Below are 24,249 nucleotides of genomic sequence, written 5' to 3'. Positions count from 1 at the left end.
CATAAGCTATATCTCAATATCATGCAACAAAATTTACTAAATATTCTGGCATTATGCATTAACAGAACAAGGGAAATTATGGGAGAACAAGAGAAGCTGTGGGTTTGTTTGTGGGGGGCAGGTTTTTTACTGCAGCATTGTTTTTTAACAACTACGCCTTATGGCATATGCAGTGAGTGAATTTATATAATCAGAATAGAGGAAATGATAGATTCTTAATTCTGGGGATCCAGAAAAAGGAATGAAGATAAAATTTAATTTTGTATGTAATGAATTCAATGCATAAAAAAGAAAAAAACAAGTTACATGTGAGAAAAATCACATGAAGTTTAAATGTCAGTGAATGCCATCCAGGTCCTTCCAAGGGAGAGGGAAGCTCGCTGGTGTGGCACTGAAGTACTTGAGAGAGTGGTGAAGTTGGCAGGATCACTCAGGTGAGTGCCTCACATTTCACTGGGAGTGGCCTCCCTTGCCCAGCACTCTCCTCAGGGCGCCCTTGACCTCAGCATTCCTCAGGCTGTAGATCAGAGGGTTCAACATCGGGTTGAAAAAACTGTAGAACAGGAAGAGGATCTTCTGCTGCTCCTCGGGGTGGCGGGACTTGGGGGCCATGTACATGACGATGGCGCTGCCGAAGAAGAGCCCGACCACGCAGAGGTGGGAGGAGCAGGTGGAGAAGGCCTTTCTGCGGCCCTCCCCGGACTGGATCCCCAGGATGGCCGTGAGGATGCGCGTGTAGGACACCAGCACCAGGCTGAGCGGCCCCACCAGGATGAAGACACAAGCCGCGAAGATGACGATTTTGTTGAGCGTGGTGTCGGCGCAGGCCAGCTTGAGGACAGCCAGGATCTCGCAGAAGAAGTGATTGATCTCCCGGGGCCCACAGAAGGGCAGCCTCAGGATGAGAGCCACGTGGACCAGCGCTAGGAGCGAGCCGCAGACCCAGGAGGTGAGCACCAGGGCGATGCACACCCTCCAGCTCATGATGACGGAGTAGCGGAGGGGGTGGCAGATGGCCACGAACCGGTCATAGGACATCACCACCAGGAGGAGGCATTCGGTGAGAGCAAAGGCCAAAAAGAGAAAAGTCTGCGTGAGGCAGCCGGCAAAGGAGATGGGCTTGGCTGGATCCAAGAGGTTGACCAGCATCTGGGGCACCGTGTTGCAGGCGTAGGCGATGTCCACGATGGCCAGGTGGGACAGGAAGAAGTACATGGGGGTGTGCAGTCTGGGGTCCAGGGAGATGAGCCCCAGGATGACCCCGTTCCCCAACAGGGTGATGATATAGAACAGAGAGAAGAGGCCAAAGAGGCAAATTTGAATCTTTACACCAAGACCAAATCCCAGTAGAATAAACTCTGTGACCGTTGTCTGATTTGCCTTCATTTCGCTATTACAGAGACAACAAGAATGCGATGTGACAATACTTCCAAACCTTTTTTTCTTAAATGCTTATAAAATTCGAATGCTTCAAAATTTATCAAAATCAGAATTCAGAAAGAGGAAACAAGAAAGGGTGTATGATGTAGAGTCTAATTTATTTTACACATTTAAGTGTTGCCCCGTAAGCATTAAATAAACTGACTTCAGAATTTTATAGGACAGTAATATGTCACCAATGAATACCTACCTAGTACTATTGACAGGGATAAAATTCAGCAATACCAGGAGCTAGAGAGATATTAAAGAGGGCCTGGTTCTTGCCTGGCATACGGCTAACCTGGGCTTAATTTCTGACATCCCATCTGGTCCACAGAGCACTGCCTGGGATTAGGAGTGCAGTGGCAGGAGTGATCCCTGAGTACAGTGCCAGGAGTAAGGTCTGAGAACTGCTGAGTTTGGCTCCCAAAACAAACAAACAAACAAACAAAAAACTCTAAAACAGAATATGAAGGAAATTATCTTTAAAATGTGGATCATTTTATAGCTGCATACGTCTAGCAATAGCACAGCTGGTAGGGCATTTGCCTTACATGCGGATGAGCCAGGTTTGATTTCTCTGTCCCTCTTGGAGTGCATGAGCTACCAGGACTATCCCACCTGCATGGCAGAGTCTGGCAAGCTACCCCTGGTATATTCGATATGCCAAAAACAGCAACAAGTCTCACAACATAGAGACATTACTGGTGTCCACTGGAGCAAATCGATGAGCAACGGGATGACACTGCTACAGTGCTATGTCTAGATGTGTAAGAGAATTATTTTATTGCTATAATAATTAGAAATGGAAGGATTGTACAAATGAGAATAGTCCTGAAGCAAATGAACAATTTTGATTCAATAAAATTTATAACTGACTTCTTTATAGGAATTAAATCTTAAACAGAAAATAGAGAATATTTGATTTCAAAGATGAAAAGAATTGTTTTCGAAGTTCTCCAGCTTAGCCGTTATTAATACCAATGGGGGATGTTCAAGAGATGCTCCCTTAGGAAATTGAATAAAAGAGGCAGCAAAGCATTCTGAGAAACAGATGGTGGGAAAATAAACATAATAAAAACAAAGACAATAAATGACTGGAGATTTTGGGAGGGGGGTTCCAGGAGTCCATTAAAGGTGATGCTTTGATGTTGAATTCTAACATAGTTTGTGATCTGGGCTATTTGCAGAAGGTATTGGGAAAAAGGAGATCTACTATAGTAAAGAAATAAGATCAGAGGATAACATTAGCCAGTGTATCTTTGATAATTTTTATAAGAGAAGAAACATGACCGGTTGGCTCAAGACGTATGTCACCTGGTGGTTCTATGCCTAAAATCTAGAAAGGATTCCTTTGGTGACCAGGTATCAATTACTCTCATCATAGAGTTTCTGATTAGCCTCTCTTGTCTTCACTTAGCCACAACGTTGCCTTCTTGAGCAGTTGTTTCTACAAAGATGTTCGTTTATCAGCAAAATTTAACTCATTCTGCAGGTACAGTTAAATTTTACGTAGATCAGCATTTGAATATTCTTATTTATACATATTTTTAGTTTGCTTTGGGAAGCATGACAGAGATCCTAAACAAAAATTTCTAAAGTTGGATCTAAAAAGTGAGAGCCAAAGACTGGACAGTTATTCTATAAACACAAGACCCCATAAATAGATCTATTCCTAGTATCAGTGGATGTCTGTTTTCTAATAAGCATTACTAATATATTTTGAAATAAGTTGGACAAGAAAGTAATATATTTTAGAAATATAAAATATTATGTCATATTAGTTTTATTATTAAAATATTATATTTCTAAGATAGAAATATAAAGTAAGATATTTTATAGATGACCAGGACTTATTTAGTTTTAGGTGTATAGATAAAATTTCTTTGCCAAATGAACTTTTTTGATTGATTTTTTTAAACACATGAAGCATGGGAAAACGGATTTAAGAAATAGGCTTAAATTCACTCCCTTATTAATACCTATTTTCTTAATTTCCCTCATGATTAATGTATAACTGCTAAAAGAAATACAGTAAAACTTAACGCTTTTTGATAGCCAAAGTGAAGAATGCATTAACATTCATTTAGTACAACACTCCTATTAGTTTAAATTTTAAATCATTGTAAAGCAGTAGAATAGACATTCATCTTTATATACCTTGCCATTAATGAAGATTTGTTGAATGATATATGAATAAATGAAGCAAATAAACAAATACATAAAATTTGGTATCCTATATCAGATCTAGTTATTTTAAAGATAAATCCCATTTAATTTTGCCAAATTCAGTTTCTTTCTCCACACAATAGTAACAGACAGCATTTCAGGAGAATTCTCTCGTTATATGTATTAAATATTTTAAAATTTTGATAAGAAGGACAGAGAGAAAGTACAGTGGGTAAGGCCTTCCACACAGCTGAGCCAGGTTTGATAACAAACTACATGTGCGGCTGCTAGTGTGGCCTCTCGACCTCATATCTCTTCATTCTCAGCAATGGAAAACAAATTATCAAATGCTTTCTTTTCAGCAGGTCAACTTTAGGGGGGAGAAACTCCAAATCAATAATAGTGAGTTTTTTGTTGAAATATTGAATGTAATCGAAGTAAAGTGAAAATTACCAGTTACACATGCGGGATGGGGGGCTGGGGAGGTGGGGGGGAGGGGGGAGGTATACTGTGATTCTTGGTGGTGGAATATGTGCACTGGTGAAGGGATGGGTGTTCAAGCATTGTATAACTGAGACTTAAACCTGAAAGCTTTGTAACTTTTTTTCCACATGGTGATTCAATAAAAGAATAAATTAAAAAAAAAAAAGCTACATCTGGTCTTTTGTACCCTTCCAGGAGTAATTCCTGAGCATAGAGCCAGGAGAAAAGTCCTGAGCACAGCTGGGTGTGACCCCCCCAAAACAAAAAAAATTTGTTTGGACAAGAATAACTGAAAAAGGGGCTGGAGCAATAGCACAGCAGATGGGTGTTTGCCTTGCACATGGCTGGCCCTGGTTCAATCTTTGGCATCCCATATAGTCCAAGCACCACAAAGAGTAATTCCTGACTGCAGAGCAAGGAGTAACCCCTGAGATCACTGAGTGTGACCCCAAAACCAAAGAGCAGAAAAAAAATGAAAGAGAATAATTGAAGAAGGATTTACTTTTCACGTGTAAATTCCAGGCTGGAGCGATAGCCCAGCAGGTAGGCGTTCGCCTTGCACGCAGCCAACCCAGGCTCTCCACCCATCTTGGAGAGCCCAGCAAGCTACTGAGGGTATCTCGCCCACTTGGCAGAGCCTGGCAAGCTACCCCTGGCAGATTCGATATGCCAAAAATAGTAACAAGAAGTCTCATGATGGAGACATTACTGATGGCTGCTCGAGCAAATCAATGAGCAACGGGATGACAGTGACAGTGACAGTGTAAATTCCAGTTCAACCTCTTTATGCCCCCCAAGTTTTTAAAAAACAAATAAAGAAAATAAACAAAGGAATAACTGAATGGCTGTTTTAGTTTTGAAAAAAATGGATATACTTCTCTTTTATTTTCCTCTTAATTAGACATATGAACATGTTGGTTAAAAACAAATTAATGTAAACAGATTGTTTCTTATGAAATTATGTGAAGTGAGAACATTTAATATTAAAAGCATATCAATTCCAAATTGAGAGATATTTGATAGATATTATTTTATACATGTACAATTTTAATATTTCAAAATTGATAATTTGTTACTTGGTGAATAGGTAATTAAAATTCTAAAGTAAATGTCTGAGAAGAAAATAATTTCTCCATATGTAAACAAAACAGCTGTACTTATTGAACCTGTAATTTTAGAAGTCAGACCCATAGTGGTCATAAGTAAAGCAGAATTTTAAAATTCTGGTGATTGGTAAGTCAAAGTTCAGCTGAAATGAGCATATTGCTTGCAAGCAAGAGAGCTGAAAGTCTATCCATCATGTGGATGGTGTGCTTATATAACAAGACTTTGGAAAGCTGTCTGAGGAGATACGGTTTGATGGGATATATCCATCTTCCAGCTATTCCAACTGTTGTGGACCATCCAAGAAGACTTGTCAGAGTCTAATCACAATACATTCAAGAATCTGAACAAATTATAACAATAATCTTACTACTGAGTTCTTGCTATGGGCTGGGCGCTAAAGCATAGAGTGAAGTAGCTAGAGAGTTCAGAGCTTTGTGAAGATTTGACTGAAATGCGCATCAGAAAAAGAGAGGAGAAACCAAAAGAACATTGCATATAAAAATTCTATGAAAAGAAAATTTAACGTATGATGAACTGTCATTCTCTCCTCCTACATTATCAAATAATCACCTATATGGTCTCATATTTTATAACTTTTCCATCCCCACTATAATGACTTACTCTCCAAACAGACACTTAGACATTTATTGAGTACTTACTTTCTAGACACCTCATATTGTGCTTAATGCTACATTTAGTGCAAAGGAAATATGAGATGGGGGTTAATAATTAATTTCACATCATATTCAATAGTAATAAATATGTTCTTATAGGTTTAGTATAAATCATGTTGGACTGGAGTGATAGCACAGCGGGTAGGGCATTTGCCTTGCATGTGGCTGACCAGGGTTCAATTCCTCTGCCCCTTGTGGAGGGCCAAACAAGCTACTGAGAGTATCCCGCCCACACAGCAGAGCCTGGCAAGCTACCTGTGATGTATTAGATATTCCAAAAACAGTAACAAAAAAATCTCACAATGGAAACGTTACTGCTGCCCATTCGGGCAATTTGATGAACAATGGGATGACAGTGCTACAGTGCTACAGATTAAGTTTATTAAGAATTAAGTTCCTAAATTATAGGATAGCAAGCATGTCAATTTTCTTAAAATATAACATCCCTCTCTAATGTAACCTGTCATAATGTTCTTGTTCTAGGAAAATTATATCATCCATTACATTTAATGCATAATGTAGAAATTTTATACTTTTTTAAAAAAGTGTCATCAATTGCAAGAAAATTGTTATCACATGGATTTGTCCTTATCAAGAACAAAAAATTAACTAAAGTTTATACAGCTTTATATTATTGTCTATGAAGTATACTCTTAATTTTTCCTTTACATCATTCTTACAAAATATAACATGGTCATATATGTTTTAAATCTATTTCTTTTCTCCAAATACCTAAAGATAGATTACCCATAACAGGGTGGTATATAGCAAAGACCAGAGGCTACAAATAGAGAAAGAACTAACGGTAAAAAGAAAAAAGTAAGACAATCCGGTGAGCACCTGTACGTGAACTCAATCATCTAGAATGGGACTTGCAGGCTATTGGTGTCCAGACTTCTGGAAGCTTCTGTGGGAAATGCAGAGCCCTCACTTACCTTCCTGAGACTTTATTCTCGTGGGGACCTGGTAACTCTTGTGGCTTAACGAAGGGAGAGGAGTGTGAAGTGTAGAGTGTGTGCTCTGTCACTGGGAAGGAGGGACACAGTAACCTACTATGCCCTACTTCTCTCATCCACAGAGGGACACGCAATCAGAAAACAGACAGCCACAGAGTATACTTCCAAGACAGTATCATTCGATGGAACTCCTGAGTATTCAGCACTATTTAAATTACAGGAATTCCAGAACTGTCCCAGTTCCAAATCTCCAGACGGTTCAGCTGAGCCTATCAGGGAACAGAATTACATGGAAGAACGAATAAACTCAGGCATTAGCCTATGTCATCGAACTTCTCCCCATGGGGTTCTGGGTCTCTGTGTTGCAACAGAAGTGGGAAGAAATTTCCTTGGAAATAATTCCAAGTAAGAACTGAGGGTCCACGTGGAGATGCTGGTTATGGAAGCATGAGATGCATTAATAGTTCCAACGAGAGGGCAAAATGCCTCTGGGAACTCATTAGAGAAACAGAGATGCTGACATGCAAAGCGTGTGTTGCAATCCTTTGAGCTAGCTCTATGGCACATCATACAGCTTTTAACTTGGGGACAACTTCTAAAGTGGTTCAATAAAACATAAACTTACAAGACATAAGTGCATACATATCCAACACATTTTTGACACTCTATTAGATGTTTTGTATAATCACTGATCTCATTTCAACCTATGTTTATGACTTATGATTATAGCAAGGTTCACTATAATTTGATATAATTTCCACAAAGAATAAATAAAAATCAATGCTTGTTTATTTAAACACCTTCCAACTAAATATCTCAAACATCAAGTTTCAGGGGTTAGAGCGATAGCACAGCGGGTAGGGTGTTTGCCTTGCACGCGGCCGACCCGGGTTCGATTCCCAGCATCCCATGCGGTCCCCTGAGCACCGCCAGGGGTAATTCCTGAGTGCATGAATCAGGAGTGGCCCCTGATTCATTCATTGCCCCTGTGCAATGCTGGTTGTGACCCAAAGAAGAAAAAAAAATCAATTTTCAAAATATCTTTTGTTGAAATAGTAATACGAATCAATGATGAAAATACTTCAGAAAGTCTTAAAAGGCAAATGATAGATACACCATAGAATTATTTTGATTGTGTGGCATAATTTTATGTTGAATGGTGAAAAGCTTGATGCTTCACTTGTACCTTGAAAAATGGGAAAATAAAGAGGTTGGATTTGTAAAATCTTAATAAACACAACGCAAGTCATAGAAACTTCAGTTGATATATATTTTTAAAGAGTTTACCCACTGAAATTTAGAAAGCTTGACATTAATATTAGTTTTTATAATTCTGGGTTCTTATATTCATACATAATGAATATAATTTAATTCACTACTTATACTTATTTTTTAAGCCAACTGGGACACCGTGGATAATGAGTGTAGGAACTTCTTTTCATGAAAAAACACATAATGTTTTTCATTATAAGGTTTGAAATTGTCATCTGGGTAACACATGATAATCTTGTGATTGATTACAGTCAATTTTCTCAATCGTGGGGGTATGGTGCTACTAGCAGGTTAACCTGTACCTGCAGGTGAGTGCATCAGCATCCTGATGGTGCCTTCAGGCTTCCTGATACTCCAAAATTTCCTCTGTGAACTTTGACCAGACCCCAAATCCTTGAGACCAAGTTCACCAAGAAATGAAATGGCCAAAAGTTAGGTATGTGGGAGCCACATGCACAGACCACCTCTGGCTCAGCTATGCAAGCTCATTTATTGGCCATATTTCAGAGACCCATAGATAAATTTCAAAAGAGATCAAAAACCACAGTTAATCTTGGACCGATGCGTGGCTGAACAGACTGGGGTAAAATGGAAGTGGGCAGGTTGGTCTGGTGGTCTGCCCAAGAAGAAACCCTTAGCCAACACTTGCTCCCACAATCCAAAATCGCCGCCATATCCCCAGCCTGACTCCACTGTTTCAGGATGGACCTCACCAAGATATAATCTGCTGAAAATTCTGGTATGCGGGTTATGCAACGGAAATCTCCAGGCTTTCTCCGAGTTGGGGTGGGCTACCTCCCCCCACTTCCCAATACACATGAATCACTGGCAGTCACCCCCATGAACCAACGCCAGCGCCAATCTGTAACTGCTGAAAAGTTTGTAATGTGGATCTTAGCGCACCAACAGTCCTGGTCCAGAGACACAGCAGCAAGTGTGTCCAGAAGGCACCACAGTGCCAGAGATCTCTCCAGGTCCCATACCGAGCCAATCTCACCAGGGTACCCTAGATGGAGCAGATGCAGTCTCGCCGCTTGCTCCAGATGGAATCCTGGCGACCAAGAGCTTCCACAAGCAAGACCCAGGTGTATGGGTTCCAGGACTGACTCTCATGTCTCATGGTGGCAGGGGACCCAGACTGTCCCTCCCTTGGGCCCCACCCATCCAGCAGACTGGCTGTCACGTCCACAATTTGCCTCTGGTAGCCATCTTAGTGCCCCAAAAGCCCCGATCCAGAGACACAGCAGCAAGTCCGTGAAGACAACACAGTGCCAGAGATCTCTCTGGGCCCCATACCAAGCCAATGCCACTGGCACCCCAGACGGAGCAGGTGCAGTCTCCCCGCCTGCTCCAAATGGAATCCTGGCACCAAGAGCTTTCACAAGCAAGGCCCCTGGGATGCAGGTTCCAGGACTAAATCTCCAGGCTGCATGGCAGCAGAGGACCTGGGCTATACCTCCCCACCCAGGAGACTGGCTGTCACGCCCATAATTTGCCTCTGGGTGCCACTTAGCTAACCATCAGGCCCTGACCCAGAGACTCCCAAGGGAGTCTCAAAATGGATTAGTGCCACACAGAGATGTCTCTGGAACCCAGCCATTTACAATCTAGAAGTTTACATTTACAATTCCAGTCGCATGCGCTCTCATGATATTCAAAATGAGCAATGGAAAATAAATTAGCTAGCTTCTGTCCCCGGCGGTAGGCTTGAATGGTGGTGGGAAAATTCGAGCAAAACATAATCCCCCAAGTTAGAGAGAGAGTATTGGGGAAATTGTCTGCCATAGAGGCAAGGTGAGGACTGGGATTTTGGGGGAGGGGAGTATTGTGGTGGAAAATGTGCACTAGAGTAGGATGGGTGTTCCATCATTATATGGCTGAATCTCAAACATGAAAGCTTTGTACCTCTATCCCACGGTGATAAAATAAAAATAAAAAGTAATGTGGAGTTCATACCCAATTTAATCATCAGAGCGATAGCACAGCGGGTAGGGAGTTTGCCTTGCACGCGGCTGACCCGAGTTTAATTCCTCTGTCCATCTCAGAGAGCCCAGCAAGCTTCCGAGAGTATCCCACCTGCGGGGCGGAGCCTGGCAAACTACCCGTGGCGTATTCGATATGCCAAAAGCAGTAACAACAAGTCTCACAATGGAGATGTTACTGGTGCCTGCTCGAGCAAATCGATGAGCAATAGAATGACAGTGCAACTGTGCAATCAATGGCTGAACAAATAGAAGTACTCCTACATTATTAAATTTTTTTTTTCTCAGGGCCGGAGCGATAGGACAGTGGGTAGGGCATTTGCCTTGCACTCAGCTGACCCGGGTTCAATCCCCGGCATCCCATATGGTCCCCCAAGCACTGCCAGGAGTATTTCCTGAGTGCAATGTCAGGAGTAACCCCTGAGCATCGCTGGGTGTGACCCAAAAAGCAAAAAAAAATTTTTTTCTCAATCATGATCAATTTCAGGTTAACTGAAAGAAAAGTGTGCCTATCCAATTAATTGGGGTTTTAAATCTCGATAGCTGTTTTGAAGAGAAGTTGAGGGTTTTTTTTTTTTTTGCCATTGTGATTCTTTTTTTCTTTTGTAACATTTTCTGGTACAAAGAATGCAATGTCAGCTTCTGTTTTGCTTGTCTTTGGGGGAGAGGGTTGGGCTATACACTGTGGTGCTCAGGGCTGCTCCTTGCAATGCTCAGATTACAAAATCTTTCATTAATGCATCTGTGTTTAACATGTCATGAAGTCATGGACCTCCTCATGGCCCTCTCTAGGGAGACATGCAACTAAGACGTCCAGATCTCTGCTTACGTTCCCAGGATGCACTGGGCCACAGGATACTGCCAGGACTCCACAGTGGCCATAAGAAGTAAAGGCAGCAAGAGAGAAACACTGACGCTCAAATGATAATTTAATAAACTGATTATCGGGACTTGCATAGAACTTTGTATTCTTTTTCCCTCCTGGCTCAAGTAAGCCTTAGTCTATTAATGACTAAACATTAATCCCCAAAACAAGACCACTAATATTTTGATTGAAGTTACACTTGTTCAATAACAGAAAATACTTTTAGTGCAATTACGTAGTTCCTCTTAATCCCCAGTTCCTAAAACTAACTGACACTGTTTAACGATGATCTGATGGTACCTCCCCCACCAAAAAAATGACTCCAGGGTTTGTTATAATAAATATATTTTTATATTCTTAAAATTTCTAACTTATTTCCAAGTCTTATTACTTTTCAATGAGATGAGATCACTGTTTTAAATCACTTTAAACTAATTTTTATTTCCCAGGAGTAGACAAGAGGATCTGATATTATTTTATTGATTATTTTAGCCACAGAAAAACTTGATCCATCATTTAGAAAAATCATTAGGAAAAAATCTTTGCAAATGCACAGGAACTTCACTTAACATATTAAAAAAACACACAGTAATGTATGCAGTATTCTATACAAAGTATCAGCAAATTTCTGTTTTTAAATATATCTCTTGAGATATATTAATTGAAAATACGAATATAGATTAGTAAATCATGCATTTTCTCTTAGTTCTTTTTCTTCTAAATATCCCAAAGATTAAGTAGTTCTTATCTTGTATTTTTCATTGTATTTTGCATTTATTTCCTTTTTAAAAATCTACTTCATTCATCTTGTACATATTCCTGTGAACATGACTTTATAGAGCTTCTCCTATATGTCTATTTTTAAAATTCACCAATTGAAAAATCTTTTAAAGGATTATACAGTAAGCTGGTTGTGGAATTAGAAAAGACTTTTTGATTTCCCTGAAAAAAATGTGGCTTTATCATTAAAGACCAAGGCAGAAAATAAATAGATTTGAGTCATACAATCATAAACAGGAAAATATATACAGAATGATTTTTCATGTCAGGGTTAGAAGATTGTGAACTTGAACAAGGTCATCCTTTGAAATATATGTAAAAATGCTGATCAAAGATAAGATTATTCTGTGAGAGTAGTATTGGCCTTCTGCACCCAAGAATGTAAAGATTTTCATAGATGATTTAGTGTCTTATGTTTAGATTTACATCCTATTCAGAAATTCCCCTTGTAGAAATAAAGTATTTTCTTTGAGGAGGACATTACTGATTTATGATGAGTATCAAAATCAAGAATTTCTTACAGTTCCCTGTATGATAAACATGCATGCAATCAAATATATCTGGAAACAGAAGTTAGAATACAATTATATTTTACCACAGTAAATTTTATAATTTTCACAACACAAAGGGATTGTGAATCCTAAGATGAGATATCTAAAAAATATAATAATTCTCAACCTTAATTGATCATCATTTAGTTATCCTCTTGAGGATACGGTATTTGCCTAAAACATTTTTGAAGATATGGGGTAGGAACCAGAATTTGCTGAGAGTGCTATTTAGGATAATTTTCCAGATTCATGTTCCATCTACCATCTTCCTTGCTATTGATATCTGAAGATATTTACAACATACATTCATGTTTATGAAATCAGTGATATTAATATGTCGCCAAAGTTAGCTCTATTGTATTTTATTATTTTTCAGTGAGGCAAAATAGTTTATATGAAAAAAACATAGAGATCGCTTCTCGGCCTTTTGGCTAAGATCAAGTGTAGAAAAAAACATAGAGAGATGAGAAAGAGGAATATTTGTGAGAGAGAACACAGGCTTCTCCAGAAGTGGAAAAGGTGACAGTTCTCTTTTAAATAAATATTTCAGATCATTCTCATGCTGCGTTGAATTTGGAGTCTATGGAGATAATGTTTTCTCAGGTCACGATCAGCCATGAGACGATCATGCTCTCATGAAGCACTCTCTCTCCCCAGAACACGCTTCAAGGCGTTCTTCACTTCAGAGTTCCTAAGACTATAGATCAGAGGATTGAGCATGGGATTGAAAAGACTGTGAAACAAGAGTAGATATTTCTTTTGCTCTTTTGGGTTCCCATATCTGGGCCCCACATACATGATGATGGCGGTCCCATAAAAGAGTCCGACCACACAGAGGTGCGAGGAGCAGGTGGAGAAGGCTTTCCTCTGACCCTCCCCTGACTGTATCCTAAGGATGGCACAGAGGATGCACGTGTATGAGATTACAATGAAGGAAAAGGGTCCCACCAGCACGGAAGTTGCTCCAGCCAACACCATGATCTCATTGACATGCGTGTCTGCACAGGCAAGTTTGAGGACAGCCATAATTTCACAGAAAAAGTGATTGATTTTCTGAGGTCTACAGAAGGGTAAGGGGAGCAGTAACACTAGGTGAACCAAGGATAAAAGGACTCCAAAGGTCCAGGAGGCCACTGCCAGGACGTTACACACCCTCCAGCTCATGATGACGGAGTAGCGGAGGGGGTGGCAGATGGCTACATACCGGTCATAGGACATCACCACCAAAAGAAGACATTCTGTGACTGCAAATGTTAGAAAGAGAAAAGTCTGTGTGAGGCAGCCGGCGTAGGAGATGGGCTTGGCTGGATCCAGGAGGTTGACCAGCATCTGGGGCACCGTGTTGCAGGCGTAGGCGATGTCCACGACGGCCAGGTGGGACAGGAAGAAGTACATGGGGGTGTGCAGTCTGGGGTCCAGGGAGATGAGCCCCAGGATGACCCCGTTCCCCAGCAGGGTGAAGGCATAGAACAGGGAGAAGAGGCCAAAGAGAAACGCTTGAACCTTTGGGTCAAGGGGAAATCCCAATAGTGTAAACTCTGTGATAAATGTCATATTGCCTCCCGCGTCCCTATGAGAGAAGAAAACTGAGTTTATGTTCATGGTCTAAGAGAGATATTTTAAAAAATCAATTTCTTGGATAACTTTTCCTGGTATAAAAACATTGTTCAAAACACTTTCAATGAATTTTATGATTTAAAATAAGTTTGTTTAAAGACTTTACTTAATAAGTCAATAGAAATTTTAAAAACACATTCTTTGTGTTGCTAATTTTAAGAGACTAAAATTCCTAAATAAAATACTGTCACACATTTGCTGACCACATTTTTTTCAAAATGTTCTTAATGTCTTTAAAATTAATTCTGCTTCTTCTTTCTTTATATTATTCTGTTTTGTTTCCCCAAACAATGACCCGGATAAGCATGCTGAAGTCCTAAAATTGAAATAAATCTAATTTTGAATTGGATGGTTCATTAAATACAGGGTATACAAGACTAGGTAAATGATTAATCAGTATGTTACTACTTATGAACCCTTCCCATGTCCAACGCCTGTAACTCTTGTTACATCGATAACAGATCTTGACAATGTATTTTTTATTCAAATGTGAAGACCTATTCTGTATCACTGTCATCCGTTGTTCCTTGATTTGCTCGAGGGGGCACCAGTAACGGCTCGAATGTGAGACTTGTTACGGTTTTTGGCATATCAAATAGGCCACGGGTACCTTGCCAGGCTCTGCCATGCTGGCAAGATATTCTCGGTAGCTCAGAGAGCCCAGCAAGCTACCAAGAGTATCTTGCCCTCACGGCTTATTTTTAATATTCTTTTAAAATCTGAAAAATTGTTACATAAACATTAGCTATAGAATTATAGCTAATCAGTTCATTTAACAATGTTGTTTATGTAAATGGTCAACATGTAAACCTATATTACATGCATCATATGTCTTCTATACGTACTATATTTTAATATATATCTAAAAGTAGGATTTGAAATGTAGTTTTCAATTATAAAATTGCCTTTTAATACCCCCAAAATAATTTTATTCCAGTAATGAAAAGGTTATTTTTATTTATGGTTTAAAGGGAAAAATATTTTTCAAAAAAAAGGAGTAACAGTATCCAAAAGTGTAACTATGGTGTTTTCTGGACATTCAGAATATAAAACTTTAATCATCTGTCACCACAGTAACCACATTAGGCCGTGGTCCCATGTAGTTTATATACATATATCCATGACCCAGATTCCGACTGGGCACTTTTGCACTACACACACACACACACACACACACAAACACACACACACACACACACTTTTTTATAGAAATGATATTTTCTATCATTTTATATTTTTTAAACAATAAAAAAGCAGTCTATGGTAAGGAATTGAGCTAAAATAACTATACAAGTAAACTATCTGTTCAACTACAAAGCTTTCCACCCACCCTTTCTCTCTTCACATAACTGTATGCCTGAGTAGCTTTAAAATGATTAATTTGTCATTAATTACAATTTAACCCATACCTAAAGAAGAAAAATGGCTACTAATATTTTCCAGTATAAATTTATTTTTATTGAGGGCCAGAGAATAGCACTAGCCTTGGAGCTAGGAGTAAGCCATGAGCACATTCTGGTATGGCCCAAATGCCCCCAGAATTTTTATTATTATTTTTTGTGAATAACAGTACTCATGACTCAATAGATTCTTAATTTAATTTATCTAAATATAAAACCATCAAATATTGTGAACTGCTTTGTAAAAATAAAATTAAATATAAAAAACCCAATATTCTCAGTAGATTCTTGACTCGATATTGATGAACACTCTAGAAATACTCAGTACTAGATTTTGTCTCTGCAGCAATTGACAATAATTAATATGAGTTCAATAAGGGATGTTGTACAAATAGTTTCTGAGTTCCTCAAGAGATAAAAATCATCTTTTTTAGTCTTTGATCCTACAATTAAAATTTAAGTACAAATAAAATATTATCGTTAGCATTTTCTTATTTTGGTGTTTCTGGCAGTACTGAGGGAGGACTCCTGAGTCTGGGTACAAGGGACATTCCAGCCTGGCAAGATGATTTTACATAAAATATGGAAATAGAAATTCAAACAGAAAGGACAATACTGGAAGCAAAGAGACAGCACAGAGGGTAGGTTCTTGCCTTGCATGTGCTGACCAGGATTTAGTTTTGGGCACCATATATGATCCCCCAAGTTCCCCAGGAATAGAACCCGAGTGCCAAACCATGAGCACTGCCAGGAGTGTCCCCAGAACCAAATAAAGAAAAAAAATGTCCTGAAGATTACAAAGAAAAACAATAATCCTCAATAAGTCAATAAAGTTATGTCTATTAAAAATCACCCCATTTGCTATTGATATTCAGTGACTATCATGCCAGAAAATTAAAAATAAAATAATTTTCAGATGTTTATTTGCACGTACTTATCCCATACATTTAAAACAGCTACCAGTAAAAAAGGAATCACAAAACATTTATTCTAGCAATCTATTTGGTACATTTAATTAATAGCAAATTTTACTTAGGTAGCTTGTTATAAAAAATATTAAGGGACAAAAAGTTTTTATTAATAAGATATCTTCTTCTGCATATTTAAAGCTGGCCCTAAAAGCCAACAGGAATTAAAATGCTTACATATGTTTGAAAAGAACTCACATAATCAGTTTCAAAAAATCTATGTCAAGAGATGATTGTAGTATGAAGACCTCAACACATCTTCACGCAGGAAAAGCAGGAATATTTGGCATGGCTGCATTTACTCATGGGATTGAACACCCGACTCATCAGAGAACTGTCAAGGAAAGATTCTGACTTTCCAAGCTGCCTTTGAAGAGAAGGTTTTATTACTGTCTCAACTCCACAGGGTACCTTGCCAATTAACATAAGGTGTCTGCACAGGGCATGAGACAGAAGGTCTCAAATGCAATAGCGCGCTCCCTGCAGAGAGCAAGAACACAGCCATCCTTATCCTTCTGGGAGGAGAACAATAGGAAGTCTCAATTTCTGTTTCTCAGGACGCCAAAGAGCAAGGTCTCTTAGAGGTTAAGAACGTGGAGTCCCCTTGTAACTAAGAGGACGTATATACACGTAAAATCATAGTTTGGGACCACACAAATGGTGCCGCTACCTACATGCACAGTTTTATGATTTTAAAATGTTCTTCCTAACCATTCCAAAGGCACTTGGGAGAGGCAAAGATTTGTGCCTGTTTGAATATGAAACAGAATCCTCACATTCTCTTGTATTTGTATTTATTTAATGCCGTCTGATTTTCCATTATTTAAAGTTGGTAGGAAAACAGATTTAAATTTCAGGGTCTTAATCATGAGCTATTTTTTTTTTCAGTCACAGACACCCAATGTCCTTGAGCACAAATCTGGAGATGCGTCCATACTAGAGGCTCCTGCATGACTTAGGGCATGGAGACTTCTTTGATAGAAGAACGGATGAGGCACAAAGTACAAGCGAAGTTTGCTTTTGCTTTTGTCCATTTAGGTTTTGGGTCCACACCTGGTGGTGTCCAGGGATTACTCCTGACTCTATGCTCAGGGGTCACTCCTGGAAGCTTGGGGAACCTACAGGGTGTTGGGAATCAAACCTATGTTAGTGCCCGATTGCTGTGTTATCTCTTCAGCCCCATACTTTGGCATTTTTCTTACTACCTAGCTCTGACTTCTTAAGACAACATTGACTAACCAGCGTGCAATTTTTAAAACATGTTTTAGGGGTTCAATGTTACCACAGCATGCCCATCGCCAAGGTACCAATATCCCTTCACCACTGTCCATAGAACCCTTCACTTACACTTCACTACTTAGATAACCTAGGCTATGTGGTTAAGGCTTTATTTTCATTGGTCGTTGTCTGTTCTTTGATCTGTTTCTTTATATCCAGCACATCATTGAGATTATCCAGTATTTGTCATTCTTCTTTGACTTATTTCACTTGTCAGGATGCTCTACAGCTCCATTGTGGAAATGGGCAAATTTCATCTTTTCTTACATCTTAGTTATATTTCTTTGTGTAGATATATCACATCTTTATCCACTTGTCTGTTATTCAATACTTGTGTGTCTAGATCTTGACTTATAAATTCTACTGCATTGGATATACGTCACTGTCACTGTCATTCCAGTGCTCATCGATTTGCTCGAGCGGGCACCAATAACGTCTCCATTGTGAGATTTGTTACTGTTTTTGGCATATCAAATACACCACGGGTAGCTTGCCAGGCTTTGCCGTGCTGGCTAGATACTCTCGGTAGCTTGCCGGGCTCTCCAAGAGGGGCGGAGGAATCAAACCCGGGATGTCTGCGTGTAAGGAAAACGCCCTACCCACTGTGTTATCGCTCCAGCCCCTGGATATATGTATGTACACATATACATATTGTATATATATATACACAATATATACATACTGTTTTGAGTTGGTATTTTTTGTTCTTAAGCTGGAGCGATAGCACAGCGGGTAGGGCATTTGCCTTGCACGGGGCCGACCTGGGTTCGATTCCTCCATCCCTCTTGGATAAACCGAAAAGCTACCGAGGGTATCTCACCCGCATAGCAGAGCCTGGCAGCTACCCATGGCATATTAGATATGCCAAAAACAGTAACAAGTCTCACAATGGAGATGTTCCTGGTGCCCGCTCCAGCAAATCGATGAACAACGGGATGACAGTGATACAGTGATTTTTTCCCCTTAGGATAAAGACCAAGCATTGAAGGACTGGATCATATGGTCATTTACTCTTCTGCTTATTTTTGGAGAAATTTCCATGCTATTTTCCATAGTCGATAGACCTTCTAGCCAACAATGAGAGTGAGTTCCCTTTCCTCCACATCTCTGTCATTACTGTTGCTTCTGTATTTTTAGGATTTCCCCCCCCCACACACACACACACAGTGGTGATCTCTCAGGCTTGCTCTTGGCTCCATACTTAGGGATTACATTTAGCAGTCCTCAGGGGACCATAGGTACTGCCAGGGATCAAACTGGGGTGAATCATGTATAAAACAAGTGTGTAGACACACTACTATCTCTCTGGTTACCTTCTGTATTTTGGAAATATAGGTCATTTTCAATGGTATGAGGTGATTTCTCACTTTTGTTTTGGTTTAAATTTCCCTAGGAATTCGGGTTATTGAGGAATTTTCACGTGCCTGTTAGCCATATATATGGATTCTTTGGAAAGGCACCTATTCAGTTATTCTCATTTTATTAGTTTTGTGAGTGTTTTATATATTTTGTCTATTAATTCTTTGTCAGACTTATGGTGCACAAATATTTCCTTAATAGGAAATAAAGAAGGGTCTTTGAGGAATAAGGACTATGTCCATTTTCAAGCTTGAGGGATCATATGGGATGCTGGGGATTGAACCCAGATTGGCCACATGCTCTGCCCTACCTACTGTGCTATCTCTCCAGTCTCTGGATATTTCTGTTTTTAGAGAGATCAGAGATGACACTCCCATGCAAGGAATACTGCAAGAGATCTCTCTCTCTTTAAAAAAAAATATTTATTTATTTATTTATTTTTGCTTTTTGTGTAATGCAATGCACAGGGGTTACTCCTGGCTCTGCACTCAGGAATTACTTCTGGCGGTGCTCAAGGGACCATATGGGATGCTGGGAATTGAACCTAGGCCAACCATGTGCAAGGCAAACGGCCTACCCCCTGTACTATAGCTCCAGCCCCTGCAAGAGATCTCTGTGCTGATTCAGACACCTATTTGTCTTCGAGCTTCTTGCCTCCCAGTATGGTGTTAAAGAAGTAGAATTGTAGGGTTGGTGTTCTGGTCTGCTGCTTAAGCCCCATGACTAGGACACAATGACAGGTATCTTCACACGTAAGAGATCTCTTCCGGAGGTCATTGATCCCCGCCCCCAATTTCCCACAAGGAAATGGGGTTGCACATTTAACTTTCTCCTCCAAACTGCTGCTTGGTAATCTCCATGGGAAGGTTATTCTGCTGGTGAGTCTCTCCAGCTCCCAGAGTCTGATTTGATGAAGTGTCACAATTTTCTATATGTAACCCAGTTTTGCTGTAGATTTTGGGAGAATAGGAGAATGCTACACAGATTTCCCCTATTTGCCCATCTTGGTTCCACCTTATCACTCTTGAATTTTTCTTTCCTATATGTCAAGTTCTGATGGGAAAGATATGAATTTTGTAAAGGTCAGAGAAGATAGTCTTTACTGTGTGAAGTCTTTAATCTGGTGAAGTGAAGCCTCCAAATTCTAATTTCAGAGATGGGGGTGGATATAGGCAACCTATCATAATAGGAACATATTACTGTCACTGTCACTCTCATCCCATTGCTCATCGATTAGTTCGAGCAGGCACCAGTAATGTCTCTCAATTGTGAGATTTATTTGTTACTGTTTTTGGCACATCCAATACGCCACAGGTAGATTGCCAGGCTGGGGCAATAGCACAGTGAGTAGGGCATTTGCCTTGCACACAGCTGACCCAGGCTCGATTCCCAGCATCCCATATGGTCCCCTGAACACTTCCAGGAGTAATTCCTGAGTGCAGAGCCAGGAGTAACCCCTGTGCATTGCCTGGTGTGACCCAAAAAAGCAATATATATATATATATATACACACATATATATGTATATATATGTGTGTATATATATATATATATTACTATTGTGGTATAATTTGGGAGAAAGATACCTCAATTATTCAGACATTGTCAATAGCTCAGTGTCCTTAACATATGTGTCAGATCATAACTGTTATTAATTCAACAATTTATTAGTAATGCTATATGTATGGGACTAAGAATCCTTCGAATGTTAACCTATTATTGCCCTGCTATAACATGACTTTATTTGAGGTGATGCTATATGGAAATTAATATTAGAAACCTAATCTCTTAACAGTTCATCAGTAGTGACACTAGTTAAGGTACTACAAGACAAAAATGAAAAAATTTATGTTTGTAATATTTATCACCTATAATCACAGTGGATCATTGTCTTACACAGGGTGAAAAAAATCAAAATTGATTTCCACAAAACGGAACTATATATTGAGGGTCCAGTATTGGTCTTAAATGCTGACAAAAGAGATACTCAGCAAGCTATGTTCAAAGAGATATTCAGCCAAAACACTGCACTCTCTCCTAGGCCCAGACCAATTTAAAAAAATGTGCTTTTGCATCTCAGCAAGGCAAGAGAGAGCAGGCATAGAATGTGAGTTTTGAGTGATGCTATAGTTTTCCCAGTGGTCAACCTGTGGCTATGCAGTGGCTTCTGCAGCCCATTCAACGAACAGGAGAGACCCCCTTGAACACAAACACCCTGCACAGCTAATCTGGAGCTGTGGATGACAGGACCCCAGTTTGCAGGCCCAGCCCAGTCCCTGCCCCGGCAGAGTTATGGTTGTTCTGGGAGGCCTGCCTGAGCTTCCTGTGGCCCCCACAGTAGAACCAAGTAAGAGAGATCCAAGGAGAACCAAGTAGAGCACTGACTTCAATTTCCACTGCCGGTATCATTTACTGCATGGCTGCAATGAGGTATCTATTACATAGCTTCACACGCAAGACACCAAGGGAGGGAGGGGCTGGAACAATAGCACAGTGGGTAGAGCATTTGCCTTGCATGCAGCCAACCCGGGTTCGATTCCCAGCATCCCATATGGTCCCCTGAGCACCGCTGGGGTAATTCCTGAGTGTAGAGCCAGGAGTAACCTATGAGCATTGCCGGGTGTGACATAAAAAGCAAAAATAAATAAATAAATAAATAAATAAAGACACCAGTGGAAGTCTACAATACTGGGTACCCCCCTCACTGAACCACTAAGAGTGCTCACATAGGAGTGAACTATGAAAATATAGCATTGGGAGACAGAGACAGATCATTGCAAATGGCAAGTCACTGCTATATTAGACCCAGGTCAGCTGCGTGCAAGGCAATCACCGTACCCACAGAACTGTGACTCCTGCCCCCCTTCCAACAAGATTCTTTTTCCCTTCATGAAGCATGATCATTTTTAATTGAATATATATTTTTTGAAAGATGTGAGAAGAGAGAAAAAGAGACGCATGTGTTCGAGAGAGAACACAGGCTTCTCCAGAGGGGAAACAGGCAAGCAAAGAAACAGAGGTAGGCAAATGAGATACAGTTAAAGAGAAAACAGGGGCTTGAAGAGCAAGGCTGAGCCAATAAAATTATTTTAAAAATCCTAATGGCATTTTCACCGAAGTAGTGGGGGAAAGGGCTTCAATTTATTATAGAACACAAAAGCCAAAATAACCCTGAGGAAAAAAACAAAAACAAGAGGAAAGAATTATTTTCCCTGATTTCAAATTATCACATAAAGCTGCAGTTTTCAAAACAAGAGAGTTTGGGAGCCGTCGGGAGAGAAGCAGAGTCAGAACCCAGAGGTCAGAGTCAGAGAGAGAATCCGGAGAGCTGGAATGGAGGGATGAGGGGCGAGGAAGGAAGAGAGTGTGAGATGGGAGAGACAAGAGATTGAATAACCAGCAACTAATCAGCAACCAGCTTGGTCCTCGTCCTTCCTTCACCTGCCCACTGCAAACAGCTGTCCTGACCCAGCCCATATGCAGCGGCTCGAGAGCACCTAACGTGGGCGGGGAGAGAGAGCCACCCGGTGAGCCTGCGAACACACATCAATCACCCTTCCTCACGCGCATGTTAATATTTTTTACAACTGAACACTCAACTGGAGAAATTCTTGAGTTTCAAGGCAGAAGTAGACCCTAAATATCACCGTTCCTCCTCCCCCCACTAAAAGGAAGTCTGTTTAGTTAAATATGTTGCTGGATTTTTGGGACCCGTAAACAGTTGTTCTCCTGGTATTTCTTTGAGATTGTGTGTTTGCTCTCGTGAAAAGTTGAAGTGCTCAGCGATTTGCATTCAGTTTGCAACCTGTGATCTACACTGCGGTGTGAAACTGTCCCCTAACAAAGCATCCAGGTTGATAGAACCCACTAGGCAAAAACAGCTTCACTATATCACTGTCATCCCGTTGTTCATCGATTTACTCAAGCAGGCACCAGTAACTTCTCTATTCCTCCCAGCCCTGAGATTGTAGCAACCCCTCCTTACTCATCTTTCCCAACGATTGGAGGCTCTTTCAGGGTCAGGGGAATGAGACCTATTGTTACTGTTTTTGGCATATGGAATATGCCATGGGTAGTTTGCCAGGCTCTGCCCACATGGGCGGGACACTCTCAGTAGCTTGCCGGACTCTCTGAGAGGTGAATAAATATATATATTTATATAGAGTTATATATATATAACTCTCTATGATTTGTTGCCTACTGTCTGAACTCCATCAAATATGGTGAGGTAATTATGGAAAATGGGTAGGAAGTGTCTTATAATGTGTCGCTCAGCCTCAAAGCGGCCATCCAGTTCAGAAAGTGGCCTGGAGCGAGGTTGGGTAGTGGAGATTGGCTGCTGGGGCTGAGTCCCTTGGAGCAGGGAGGGTTCTTACCACCCCTCGGGGCACCCTGAGTGAAAACAGCCTGGCATGGAGTTAGGTGGCATGGCTATGGGGCCCTCATTTTATACTCCCGTCTGGGAGGAGCAGCTGTTGAGATCTGGAGGGTGGCCATGAGGAGGCAGGGTGTGGCAGGGTGTGGCTTAGGGGTGTGATCCCTGGGTCACTGGGGATTGGGGGACAGCAGGCAGAGGATCTCCGCTTCTGGGTCCCATTGAGTCCAGAGTCCAAGGTCACAAAGTTCCGCATTATCTGAGTTCGTGAGACTTTGTTCATGCGTGAGGCGCGGCCGGAGCATGGTGGCGGTTGGGTAGTGGAGGTCGGCTGCCGGGGCTGGGTCCCTTGGCACGGGAAGGGTTCTCACCTGCCCCTCTCTGGAGTGCCTCGAGTGAAAATAGCCTGGCACGGAGTCCCCAAAACAGCTCAGGTCTTAGACAATTATCGGACAAACTGATGTGTGCCCAGGAGGCCAGTAAACATGTGCCCAGGAAAGAATAGAATAAAACACTGCAGGATCTTTAAATAGGAGGACAACATAGGCAAAAATTGAATGAGAAATTTTCATGGTTTTACTCTGTACTTTAAAGATATCTGCCATTTGGCTGTGTGAAATATCTTAGCTCTGCTCTTAATGTACCCGTTGACTTTTTTTTTCTTTTTGGCTCACACCTGGCATTGCACAGGGATTACTGCCGGCTAATGCACTCAGGAATTACTCCTGGCAGTGCTCGGGGGACCATATGGGATGCTGGGAATTGAAGCTGGGAATCGAACCTGGGTCAGCCGTGTACAAGGCAAACACCTTACCCGCTGTGCTATTGCTCCAGCCTCCTGCCCCATTGACTTTTGATGTAATTGTGAACTGTCCTTAATCTGTCTACTTAAACAACGAATCCTGAGCTGAGAGCCAGAGCGGGGAAGCAATGAGATGCTACACACTGAATAAATGGCCATTCTGGGAGTTGACTGATAGCTACCAGGCTACCCT

At 40.7% G+C, this 24,249-nt stretch overlaps 2 protein-coding genes and 1 pseudogene across 2 annotated transcripts; 1 reads left to right on the top strand and 2 right to left on the bottom strand.

The window, feature by feature from the left end:
- Window positions 1–450: 450 nt before the first annotated feature.
- Window positions 451–1,386, bottom strand: LOC101552895 (olfactory receptor 2A1/2A42-like). The gene has a single exon (XM_004608313.2). It carries the CDS (start codon window positions 1,384–1,386, stop codon window positions 451–453), a length of 936 nt encoding a protein of 311 aa, XP_004608370.2.
- Window positions 1,387–12,669: 11,283 nt separating this feature from the next.
- LOC129401156 (U2 spliceosomal RNA) lies at window positions 12,670–12,894 on the top strand (annotated as a pseudogene).
- Window positions 12,892–13,860, bottom strand: LOC129403070 (olfactory receptor 13). Its single transcript, XM_055129773.1, has one exon. It carries the CDS (start codon window positions 13,858–13,860, stop codon window positions 12,892–12,894), a length of 969 nt encoding a protein of 322 aa, XP_054985748.1.
- Window positions 13,861–24,249: the final 10,389 nt, after the last annotated feature.

The sequence above is a fragment of the Sorex araneus genome, chromosome 1 (assembly GCF_027595985.1).
Source record: "Sorex araneus isolate mSorAra2 chromosome 1, mSorAra2.pri, whole genome shotgun sequence".
Classification (NCBI taxonomy): Eukaryota; Metazoa; Chordata; class Mammalia; order Eulipotyphla; family Soricidae; genus Sorex; species Sorex araneus.
This window is presented reverse-complemented; position numbering and strand designations above follow the sequence as displayed.

Coding starts and splice junctions, on each gene's coding strand:
- LOC101552895 (XM_004608313.2), bottom strand. CDS start 1,386: ATGAAGGCAAATCAGACAACGGTCACAGAGTTTATTCTACTGGGATTT.
- LOC129403070 (XM_055129773.1), bottom strand. CDS start 13,860: ATGAACATAAACTCAGTTTTCTTCTCTCATAGGGACGCGGGAGGCAAT.